This window comes from Alligator sinensis, unplaced genomic scaffold (genome assembly GCF_000455745.1).
Source record: "Alligator sinensis unplaced genomic scaffold, ASM45574v1 scaffold13_1, whole genome shotgun sequence".
Classification (NCBI taxonomy): Eukaryota; Metazoa; Chordata; order Crocodylia; family Alligatoridae; genus Alligator; species Alligator sinensis.
In genome coordinates, this window is record NW_005841909.1 from 2,870,748 (window position 1) to 2,883,322 (window position 12,575).

Genomic DNA, 12,575 nt, shown 5'->3' on the forward strand with positions numbered 1-12,575 from the left:
ACCCTTGTATATTTAAATGATAATAATCAAATTTGGGGATTAGTACAAGAATTGTAAGGTGGGTAAAGAACTGGCTTAAAGGGAAATTGCAACAGATCCTCTTGAAAGGGGAGGTATTGAGCTGGAGAGATTTCCTCAAGGATTGGTTCTGAGACTAATCTTATGTAATATTTGTGTTAATGATGTTGGTCTAAAAGATAGGAATGTGCTAATAAAATTTGCTGATGACACAAAGCATCATTACAGCAACTGAGTGCGATTAGTCCACTGTAAGCTAGCAGCACTATTCTATGATTAGTTGGTTTGAAAATGCTGTATATTTACCTTACTTTTTGACCCGTCCACCTGAACATTTTGGCTCCAAAGGCAAGTCATGTGGTGACTCAGATATGACTGTTTTACAGTCCACAATGGCCGGCAGTTTTTTCTTGTTCCTCTTGCATTTTTCAGAATGCCCTACATGAGGCATATGAGATGGTTCAGCTGTATAGTAAAGCTGTTCAGAGGGCTGTCAAACTCCTCACAGACTATGAAGCCAGAATCCTTCCCATGCAAGTTGACCTCGATGGTCTAGAAGAGTCCTGCCAAATCCCACAATGGAACCAAGAAGAACTTGACTCTGCAAAGGCTGATGTAGAAGCTCTGACCTCCAAGATGGAAAACATCGTTAAACCAAGCAGCAAAACACAACTGGAAAACATGTTACATGATCTAGTTGCTAGGAATTTGGCACTTGGGGAGAAGGCCCAAAGAAAGAGAGCTGACATGCAAAGGTAGGTGGAGATCTCCAAAGGCTTTATTCCAAGATACAAGGAAGATGGTTGCTAATAAACTTGGTGCCTCACTTCTACTGTGACAGAGCCTTGCCGTTGTTTAAGTTTAATAAACTGAGCTGGTACAAATATGCTTTCTTCCCCTGTGTAGACATTACCCTAGGATAGGCGTATTTCTATTAAAGTATAGTGCATCCACTTTTAATTTATTCAGCAAAACAGGAACAGGCCTGTGTTGGATCTGGTACAGAGACAGAGCCCATGTATGATCCCATGTCTAGGCCCTGCAGCAGGTTAGAGCAGCATCAGATAAAGCCCTAAGCCATCTCGTTATTGGCCATTCTGGAAACTTGAGATAGCCAGGGCAAAGCAATACTCAGACCACCTCTCCCCATTGTCTGGCCCTGGGACACATAAAAACTTACTTTATTTTGGTGAGGGGGCCATGTTTAATTCATTACTTGTCATCCACTGTCTTTGCTTATGCCTGCAATACTGTTAACCCCTATTCTGGGACCAAAAATGTCCTGATTTCTTTTTTCTGTTTCTTTTGGCCTTCTCCCCTGCTGGGCAGGAAGGGAACATAAAAGGCCATAGTCCTACATCCCTGATCAATATGTATGAAAATTTACAATAGTGTAGAGGTAAAAGAAAAAAAGAATAGTATCAGAAATCCATGTTATACCTGCATTTTTTAGGTGCCCAGGTGCTGAACTGAAAACTTTGGCATGTGCTGCTTTGATATGCATTTTATAGATCTCCTTGTTCAGTACAGTTGCTTACACCAAGCATGAAAACTGAAGAGGTGAAGTTTAATTGGTTTGCTAAATATATTTCCACAGATGCTTTGACAGATACAAGAGCTACACAAAAAACAAAGAGAAAGTATGTGACAATCTTGATGAACTGGAAAGCATACTTAGACAATCTTTGTCCCAGACACCAATGTCTTATAAGGAAGTTTTGGAGCACTGGGAGCAAAGCAAGGTAAGGGTGACTCTGAGGCAGCTGCAAAATTCATGTACAAAGAAAGCAATAATCAAACTCATGAAATCTTGAAACATAAGGAGCAAATTTTAGTGGAACTGATTTAAGCCATATCTGTGCTGCCCAGCTGGGTGCTCACAAGCTGCTTGCAGCCCATGAGGGGTTAAGTTGCAACCCTTGGGTATCTTGCCCAACTGCCCACACCTCCTGTGGCTCCAGCTGCTGCAGCCGGTGTCTCTGAACTGTTCTGCCTGTCTCTGGACTGTCTCTCCTGCCTGCCTCCGGGTTTTGCTGCTTGCCCCTGCCCCAGTGGTTGGGGCCATGCAGCATGGCATGGCAGTGGGAACTGAGGGTGAACATGGGATTGTGGGTGGGGGGAAGAGGGGAACACAGGTGCATGGTATGGCAGGGGCATCCATGTAATATGTGGCTCATGAGGTGTTTGGACTTAAGTCAGGCAGCCCTGATCTATATTTCTCCTGGGGTAGATTTAGAAGTTGTGCATATTATGCTATTTAGTCAAATAAATGTGTGTCTGCTTGAGCTAACTTCGTATCCATGCAAATGAACCATTTTAGCACCTATTGTTCCTTGTTGCTTTGTTAGGGCTCAGACCAAGAGAATTCCTAGTGCTGCTTTCTCTTGACACTGCTCACTTCTTTTCTCCTCCCTTTAGACCCTTCCACTGCCTCCTTTTCACATGCCTGCTCCAAAGAGCCCCTCCTTGTATACCCCCTTCTGCCTTCCTTTCTACTACATGCATTTTCAGGTGTTCTGTATACATCTCTAATTCTCTCTGACTGTAGTGGTTCTTCCCCTCCAAATACCAAGCAAAAACCATTCCAGACTCTTGCCTGTATCACCTGTCGGTGTCATTTAGCCACTCTGGCTTTGCAATCTTATTCAGTGTTAAATTGGTTCATCCTGATACCACCTAGGGGAGAAAGTAGCCGCTGTTTAATAAGGAGTCTAAACATGTAAGTGTGTGCATGATTAAAGTTTTCCTGATATAAAGTACTGTATGGGTGGTGGTTGCCCCCCACTCTCCTCCAGATTTTGGTCTCTAGCATTGCCATGGCTGAAGAGGACCTGGTGAAGTTGAGACGGGACTTGAGAGATCTGTGCAAAGGAGGGGACAGCACTCTCATCAGAGCGGTGTCGATGCTGTGGGATAAGTGGCTGGCTCTGCTGGAGGCTGCCAAGGAGTGGGAGATGAACTGCGAAGAACTGAAACAGCAATGGAAATTCCTCAATGAAGAGGTGAGTGACTCGTGAGATTGTAGCATAAAGCAGTGCACCTCTCCTGAAGTCGGTGTGTGTAAATCTATTCATACCACCTAACTAGTCCATTTTCCTTAACCTCTTCTTACGGGGACATTTACTGAATTAAAAAAATAACTCAGTGAGGCTGTTCCTGTGCTTATGATTGAGCACGTGCTTTCATGGGTTCTTCTGTTGGAGCTCAAGTGTTCAGCACACATCAGGATCAAGCCCTGAGTCTCCAGGGCACACCAAGAGCATGGGTCAAGGACATGTAATATGATTTTTAAATGTTAAAAAAGACCAGGTTATCTCATACTTGTATTATTTATTTAGATGGAACGAGAAACAATCATTTTAGATAATCTTCAAGAAGAGCTACCAGAAAGTCCTAAAGAGAAAGAGAAAGCTACAACAGATGAGCTTCTTGAGTCACTGGAGAGTGTGAGCTACTTCGAGGAAAACATAGACAGAGAGCAGCTCCTATTGCTTTTACTTCTTCATCGTATAAGAAGCATTTTGAATGTGCCTGAAAGAACCAGTGGAGAAGCAGCCCTTCCCATTCTACATGAGATACAGGCAATGCAAGAGCGATGTAAAAAGTAAGCCATAAAGAACGACGCTGTAAAACAGCCTAGTTAGAACTGTGTATTATCATTTTTCTTGGGGCTTATTGAACATTTGAACAAGTTTTAGTGGATTTTAATATGTAAAATGAAGTGAAAAGAATGATGATCCTTAGTTTGGATGTTGCTAAGGACATGAAGTTCCCATTGACTGGAACTGAAGTTGGAGACACTTGGCTCCTCTAAAAATAAAGCTGTGCATGTATGTATGCGCATACACAGGCACAAACTATTAACCTACACCTCAGTGTGTATTATATAAGATTTATTTAAATAGTCTCAATTTGTTTGGCAATGTTATGAATAAAGCATCGCATTTGTATGTGTTTGGGTATGCTTTTTGCCATCTGCATTTTTATGCACTTACTTTTTAAAAGGCCCAGGCTTTTACACACACACACAACCTCACCGTAATTGTGCAAGGTTCATGTTGGACCTAAATTGGGTGGTTAGATGCACACACCAGTCAGTTCACTTGACTAAAGATGTTTTGTGTATCTGCAGTTAAGGATTTGTGTGAGGAGGAAAAAAAAAACTTTGCAGGAAAAGGCAACAAGTATCAAGTTCTCCAAAGAAAGCTTGCCAAATCATTGTTTTTCATTTTTAGACATAAATTTGACTGGAAGTTCACATTGTAAAACTTATTGGCATTAAATAGAAAAGTCTGAATGTTTCATTTTCTAAATAACAATTGGAGCCAAATTAAATGTATTGCCTGTGTGCTTCTGTTTTAGATTATATCAAAAGGCTCAGAAGCATAAGCAATCTGTACAGTCTGAGGTTCAAGAGAGAGGCAAGATTAATGAAGAAATAAATGCTGTGAGGAGTTCGTTAGAAAATACCTTGTCTTTGTTGCATGACAGAGAATCACAAGAACCCACGGAAAAGTCAGCACAATTGGAGGTGTGTAGAAATCTGCTGCATTGTATAAGGAAGTTCTGACCTTTTAGGAACCAAAATAAAGGGGTTCATGGCTGTTCTCACTGAGATCTGTGTTGACTAAAGGTCTTGTTCAATACTTAGTATGCGTTAAATCTGTACGGTGCTGAAGTTAGAACGTGTTCTTAGCAATCGCACAGTAATGCTTGCTTTGATCCCTTTCGTGCACAGCTCGCTGATTGTCGATCTCAGCTCTGGCACTGCAATAGTCTTGAACTGGCTCCGGTGCAGTCCCGGGCCTGGAACTGACACTCGGCTGATAGACGGTCCCAGCCCTGGGACCCTCTTGGGCTTGTGGGCATCTGACTTCTAGTTTGATCCTTGAGGAACCTGGCAAGTGAAAGATCCAGGATTTTTCCTCCTGACACGTAGGTTTCTTCATCCCGTCTGGAAGCTTGGCATAGCAGAGGGGCGCCTAGCTGATATCACAGTGGGATGAGGACTGCAAATTGTGTTATCTCCGTGGAACAGCCTGGAAATAGCTGATAATCTCTCACTTAATAGGATCTGAAGATATTCCTTGTGCTAAAAAATGCAACTTTGCTACAATACGAGCACACTTCACACATTTTACTGCTTGAATGTGCAGTTGCTTGTGTTTTAAGTACATTTAACACATGCTATGTGTAATGTGTGACATGGCCTTTAGAGAAATGTGACTAGCCTTTGGACCATGCAAACATGATGAAATGTGAAGCAAAGTCTTGACACTACTGAGACCTTGACTTGAAACCGGTTTGAGCAGCATGACCTGGCTTTACTCTTCGCTTAGAGTCTTGTTCAGGTAGTAAGGAAAGATGCAACCTCACTCTGTATAGAGATGTTGCTCCCCAGGTTAACTGCATCTGTGCTTTCTTCCCACATCTTTCCACAATGTCTTCAGAGACAAAACAGCATCAGAGACAGGTAATAGCAGTGGATCACATTGGTATGAAACAGTGGTGCTCAACCTTTTCGCCTGGTCAGCCCTGATTGGCAATGCCTGGTCCATCCATGGGCCAAATCCAGCTGGTGCTCCCAATGCAGTGCCTGGGCAGGCACAGCAGGCACCATCTGGCCATGTGGACGGGGGGCAGGGAGAGGGAGCTTGACTTGACTCCCTGGAGAGGGAAAGGGGTGTAACCAGGTCCTAACCCAACCTCACAGGAGGAAGGGGGCATAGCCCAGCACTGTGGGGGAAGGGGTCGAGGCCAGGCCCAAATTCACCCTGTGGGGAGGGAAAGGGTATGGCCCAACCCCAGGCCAGAAGCAGGGGAGGGAGGTGTAGCCTAGCCCCAAGGGGGAAGGAATCGCAGCCCAGCCCGGCCCCGAGCAGCTGTGCATGGTTTAGGGTTTGGGAATTTGGCAGGGACTACTGCTCCCCACTGCCAAATTTTTGACCCATGTGAAGCCCTGCAGGCCAGATGCGATGGCTCCACGGCTGCATTTGGCTGTGGGCTGGAGGTTGAGCACCCATGGTATAAAATATTCAAAAGATTCCCATCAAAACTACAAACTCCATCATTCTGAGTTTTACAACCTACTTTTAGTACATTTTGTAACACCTTTATCTAATTTTATTCTAGCTGTTCTTTATCTTCCTTGACCGCTTGACTTCAGACATTGTAATTTTCAAGCTCATTGTTGTTTGCTGTTCTCATTTTGTTAGTCTATATATGGTTATTTAAAACCTCACTGAAATTCCAGTAAGGATCGGGGTTGCTGAGAAAGGATGGTCCGGCAAAGTTGGGGCAGCATAAACAGTATTTGATATTGCTAGCAGGAAGCAAAGGGCACAAGTTTAGTGGCTGTCCTTTGCTTCTTTTCAGTTCTCTTTAGATGATTAAAGAGCAGTTCTTCAGTATTTGCAGCATTCCTTCTGCACAGTATTTTCCTGGAAGGTACTGAGCAATTTCTCCCTTTACGTAAGAAAAGTATGTGTGGGCCCAGATCCACCAAGGAGTTTGGAGCGATAACGTCTATTTAGGGTGATCCCTGCTTCCATTGACATCTGCACTGTCTGGCATTTTCCTATACTTGCAGGAAGTTAACAACTTAGTTAATGTGAATACTGAGGGAAGTTAACTGCAAATCATACTTAGTTAGGCAAGGTCGCAGTGTTGTTATGGCTGGGATAGTTCAGGGAATATGTGAGAAGCTGGTTTCCTTTTTTTTTTTTTTTAACTAATATTTTTCATTACCAAAAACCCCTTGCTTCTTAGTTAGGTAAGTCAGTTGGCATGTTTTTAAGTACTGCCAAAGTATAGTAGAGCTGCAGATAGTGAAGTAATCTTCTTATCTAAGTCTCTAGGTTTAAATAGAAAGTTTTTAAAGACAGCCATTTTACAGATAAAAAAGCGTCAGATAGTTGTGTGCTTACATACTGACATACAAGCCCATTTTGCAGGGATTTTTTTAACCGATTACTGGAGATAAAGTCATAGCTGTTTCTTTCAAAATCAGGTCTTTTGGGAATCTACAAACACCCATAAATGGCAGCACAAACTTTATTGTGGCATAATAATAGTAAGCTTCTCTCTGGCGTATTAGGTATACAGATGTTGAACGCTCTTTGTAATTGGACCTAGTTGTCACAGAACAATGAGAGTAAACTTTATTTTTATCCATTTATACAGCCTTTCTGTGTATGGTATTTGAGCGGGGAAACAAGATTTCCCAAAAGAAGTTAGGATTTAAACCAGACCAAATGACTATTAAACCCCTCAGACAAACAGGAAAGCCTCCCACTCCTGGTCTAATCTTAATTAAGGAAAGAACCTCATTGCCTAATAAGAATTTATCATTTGGCTTAATAATTTGGTAGCATTTGAGGTTAACAAATGGTGAGTGAGTGCAGGCAAAAGTAACTGTAAGATGTTTTCCAATCTGAAATTCTAGAAAACATTTGAAACAAATGAGTTTCTTCTTCATCCTTTCTTTGAGAGGACTCGGATCAGATTTTGTTTCTAGGCCACAGGCTGTAAACACTTGTTCAGGTTTCTTTTATCTCATAAAACCTACATTCTTCACGCAGAACTGGAAACTACTGTTTGGAAAAAAGCTTGCTGTGCTGCTCTACATAATTACATGAAAGCAGACACTTCAGCTTCAAGCTTGGTGCTCTTAGTGGCTTTTGTAGTGTTATAATAACGTAGGAATGAATATAAGCTGTTAACACTATTTTAAAAGTAAAACTGTAGCTTTGGTAACAGGAACATCACAAAGATGAACATTTAATCATAGGAGTGCTTGGGACAGCTAAAATGTTATCATATCTGTCAATAAGTGTTAAGAGAACAATTGTTTGACGCGGAGTGGTATCACATTTAATTAATTCTTGCAGATTCAGAAGCACCTTTTGACTAAACCAGTGAATATTTCTCAGCTCTTATCTGCTTGCAGAGGTAGTCAAATAAGGTTTTGTAATGCAAAACAACTTATTTAAATGTTAAGCTTGGTAAGCAACTTGTTACTGAGCTAAATTTTTTAGGGTTTTATAAAGGCTGAAACCCTTCTTGCATGTTTTTAGGAGATTCAGAGTCTAATTAACAGAGAGAATCAAACTATTAAGGATATTATGGAGAAACTACGAATCAAGTACTCTGAGATGTATACGATAGTTCCTGCAGAGATTGAGACACAGTTGGAGGACTGCAAGAAAACATTACAAGACTTGGAAGAGAAGGTAACAATTTATGTAATTCAGAAATTTATTTCTTTGAAATGCATATAGACTGCATTAGTTTGATACGTTTCAGTTGATTTAAGTACTAATTGCCCTTGGATTTCACACTTGGGGAAAATATATAAACTACAGATAATGTTCTCTCCCTTTTTAAAAGTCCTAGCATAAACAAATTGGTACATGAAAGTCTTTTAACTAGGTCATAAAAAGAAATTGCAGAATCACTGACGCTAAGAAGCAGATACCTGCCAGGACACCAGTATTGTCTCTTGCCTGCGGTTCTGTTCCAAAACTTGATTACTAACAGCATTTTTGAAGATGTTAAATACTGCTGTGTGAGACCAGCTGTTCAAAACATGTGCCTACGTTCTATGGACATTTCAAAGCCATCAAGAAGTTCAGCAAAACCTTTTTTAAACTGATTTTCATTCATATAATTGCTAATGTGACGCTTCATGCTTACCATTGGTATAAAAAGTTGTTGGTTAATTTAGATAATTGAATCACATCAACCCTACATTTGCAGTGCTCTCTAGATACGCAGAGTACAGTATACTTAGGTAACACTATTCATCCCGTGCAAAGCAAAGCTGTCAAGATTTTAAGGGGGACATCAACAACAACAAATAATTATTTGATTGTGGGACTACAATTTTCCCCAAGTTTAGTGTACCCGTCTTATTCACTTTTTAAATTCATTGCAGTTGTTTGTCATTTTTTTACTGTTTCTTTCTATTTTTCTTAAAGAAAGGAAGTGACGTTGTATTTCTCCTGGATACCCCTACTATCACAGTCCTAAAATAGAGAGTAATCAATATTAATATTTAAATACCTAAATCTTAATCAGTCGGGTGTTTTTAAATTATATAAAATCAACCAAAATGAAAATCCAGTCTCAAAACAATTGTTAATGCATATTGAATTATTTTACTATGTTATAAGATTTACGTTTATAAGATTTAATATTCAGTATTTTATATAGCATTAAACAATTAGCTGACTCAGTCATGTTGGTTTAAATAAAGTCACGTTTGTAGGTAGTATCCTGAAAGTCGAATAATGAACGGGGAAAAATGTAATTTTTATCCTGGCATGGATCCAGTACACAAATCAGAGGACAGTAAATTATGTATTATGTTAAATAATAGTTACTCTATAATGTAGTAACAAATGATGATGTTAAATACCACCTAAAACAAAAACATGTGATATTGAAGAAAATCAGTTTGAGTTGAAGTGAAGTTTATTATATTTATTTGCCAAAGGCAAATGATTGCTCTGAGTTACATTAACTTGTAATATTTTGAGGATGGTATGATATTTCTTTCCAAAATCAGCTAAAACAGGAATTCATATAAATAGTTTTTGAAGCAATACATTTTAGTTAGTTTTCCCAGTGACTAATACTGCAGGTATAGTCTTGTCCTATTCGCACTGACTTCAGTAAAGGCAGATTTCATTCTGAGAGGGAGATTCTGTTTTGTATGTTTGATCCCATCAATGTCACAGCCGTTGAACAGAAGTTTTTTTTACAAAGATCAAGGAAAGAATATGGTACAAAGTACACCAAGTATTTTTTCATGTTTTAATAAGATCAAGGATAACATTTCCGAATGCACCTAAATCCTCTTTTTCGAAGACTTAAGCAGTAAGGAGTCCAAGCACTGGTCTACAGAGGGTCTTTTGTTTTGGGGTGGGGGAGGTTGATTTATTTTTTAACCCATGTAAGTTATTTTGGACAGGCATGTCATACTTTTTTCTTTTCTTTTTAACAAACGAAAGTTAAATCAATATAACTTGCTACTATGCATGTTCAGCTGGCATTTATTTGTTGCTGTGTTTAATGGGATGAAATCTTGAATGATTTGTAAACTCCGAATCACAGAAATGTTGACAGCGAATCTGGTTCTGCCCCTGCAGCCTTTGGTTACCTCAAAGAAAACATGTTAAAAGAATTCAAAAATGTATTTGGTCATATTCTCGATAAACATGGTCTTTGTCACCTTTTCCCTTCCCTACAATAGGTTAACACTGAAGTCTTACAGAGCTCTCCTTATTATGCGATGAATAGAAAAGCAGAGAAGATAAACAATGGTCTTCAAGGTGTTGAAAAATTGTTGCAGCAGAAGAGTGAAAACATTGCAAAAGCCAAGGAAAGTCAGAAGGTAACATCGCCAAATTCCCTTGTTCCTGTCGGAAGAACTTGGCCATATTTAGAAAGTGGCAGGGGACCTTTCCCTTCTCTATGCTCATAAAAGGAGACACCTAATAAATACTTACAAAATCATTCTCAATGTACAGTACAAGATTTTTTCTTTTCTTTTCAGTGAGGGGCATGACTCACATGAGGTGGTTACAAAATGTTTTCTTCTACTCCAGTTAGTTCATGAACTTTTGCAGATTGAAAACAGATGTCCCACATAGGGGTGAAGAAATGCCCTTATTGCCATGGCTAGGCCTGACTTTATCCTACTATTTTGTTTACTATATTCTTACACAGAAAATCTGGGATATGCTCGATCTTTGGCATTACAAACTGAATGAACTGGATGCAGAAGTTCAGGATATAGTTGAGCAGGACCCATGTCATGCACAGGAATGGATGGATACCCTAATGATACCTGTACAGCGCTACCAACAGGTCTCGCAACGGGCTGAGCGCAGAACTGCAGATTTGAACAAGGTAGAGGCAAACCTAGAAGTGCCCAGACTTCAAGAAGAATCATATATATTAAAAGGAGACTGCTAAATACATTTTAGAAGTGCTTAAGTGACAAGGAGGAACTTTAAATTTCATTGAAATGTCAGTGGGAATTGAGCTTCTACATGCCTAAATCACTTACAAGGATGAAAATTAATTCCTTTGATTTAAATCAACTTTGTTCATTTCATAGCAGTGTTACTTTCCTACATTTCATAAAAACAGATTAAATTTGCTTTTAACCTTACCCTTTAGCAGGGTGAGGCTTGGGGGGCAGAAACTATAGCCACCTCAAAATTTGCCTTAGCCCCCACCTCCCAGTGCTGCCATTGCTGCTTGCCTGCCCATCCCACACAGCTGAGCCCACCCCTCTCCTGCCCGCAGCCTGCAGAGGTGCAGCGCTCCTGGCCGGCCCAGCCCAACCCTCCTCCCCCCTTGGAAAGAGGCTGGCCCTTGCCCTTTAGATACGCCACTACTCATATTATGACCAGAAATTCATTCAGTTACTTGAATCTATCTCTACTGATGTAAATCCATTTGAGCCTAGTGAATGTGGAAAGACCTGAGAACCTGACAATCATTGAATTGCTGTATTCTCATAACCTCTGATGAAACAATATTGTTCCCATTTTAAAAATAAAGAACTGAGGCATAAGGTAAAGTAAGTACTTGCCCATTGTTACACAGAAGGTCCATGTCTCAGCTGAGGTTTGAACTCAAGTTTCCTATCTTAGTCCAGTGTTCTAAACTTGACTACTTAAAAAAAAAAAAAAAAAAAAGATCTTAATAATTAATATTTCAAGCCTTTAGTTTATAACATATATTAACTGTTACAAAACAGACATTTTAATGGGTTTTTTAAAAATGTTATAGGCCACTAGTAAGATGGAAGAGTATGAAGAACTCTTGAAAAGCTTGCGAGTTTGGATAGAAAATACCAATTGTTTGCTAACAGCTGAGTCTAGAAAGGACTCTGCAAAAGCCTTGAGTAAACATGCCGATGCCCTGCAAGTAAGTGTCTATACACATTTTCTACATGGGGAGCCCCAATTATAAACATTTAACCTGCTGTATGTAGCTGTTGCCCACTTGTAGACACAGATCTTGCACCCATAAATTTTTCAGGTAGAAATAAGGAAGCCCACTGAAAAATCTGAATGCGAGTAAAAATGTCATTATTATGAAAAATGTCAGCAGCTATATCGCAATGTGGGAGATGTTTTAGCAGTGGATGTATAGGTCTTGCAAAAGTGATATACATGACAGTTATTTTTTGGAACATTGCTTTATCCCAGGGGTTTTCAACCTATTTTAGTAAGTGTACCCTCCGGCAGCCAAATGCGGATTGGTGGGGGTGCGGCCAGACCCGGAGCCGGGGGAGGAGGGGGGTGGCGCAGAGCCAGGTGCGGAGCAGCGCCAGTATGGGGTGGTGAGTGGTGATGGCGCCTGCTGCGTGCAAGCTTCCCCCCCATGTCCGGCCAGTTGGACAGTGCCTATGTGGCCCACAGAGGAGCGCCACTGCCCTTGCCCTGCCCTAGCCCTGCTCTTGGGAGGCAGTGGCACGGTGTCCCCACCCACCCACATGTACCCCCTAGGGCCTTCCCAAGTATCCCTGGGGCCACACC

General features: G+C 40.7%; 1 protein-coding gene across 1 annotated transcript in view; it reads left to right on the plus strand.

The window, feature by feature from the left end:
• The window catches only part of SYNE2 (spectrin repeat containing nuclear envelope protein 2), a 256,030-nt gene that overhangs the window by 109,419 nt on the left and 134,036 nt on the right, over positions 1 to 12,575 (plus strand). Inside the window, 9 exon segments of the mRNA XM_025197915.1 lie at positions 451 to 773; positions 1,616 to 1,760; positions 2,814 to 3,020; positions 3,357 to 3,622; positions 4,381 to 4,549; positions 8,094 to 8,249; positions 10,274 to 10,414; positions 10,750 to 10,932; positions 11,824 to 11,961. Of these exon segments, the coding sequence (XP_025053700.1) occupies positions 451 to 773; positions 1,616 to 1,760; positions 2,814 to 3,020; positions 3,357 to 3,622; positions 4,381 to 4,549; positions 8,094 to 8,249; positions 10,274 to 10,414; positions 10,750 to 10,932; positions 11,824 to 11,961 (1,728 nt within the window).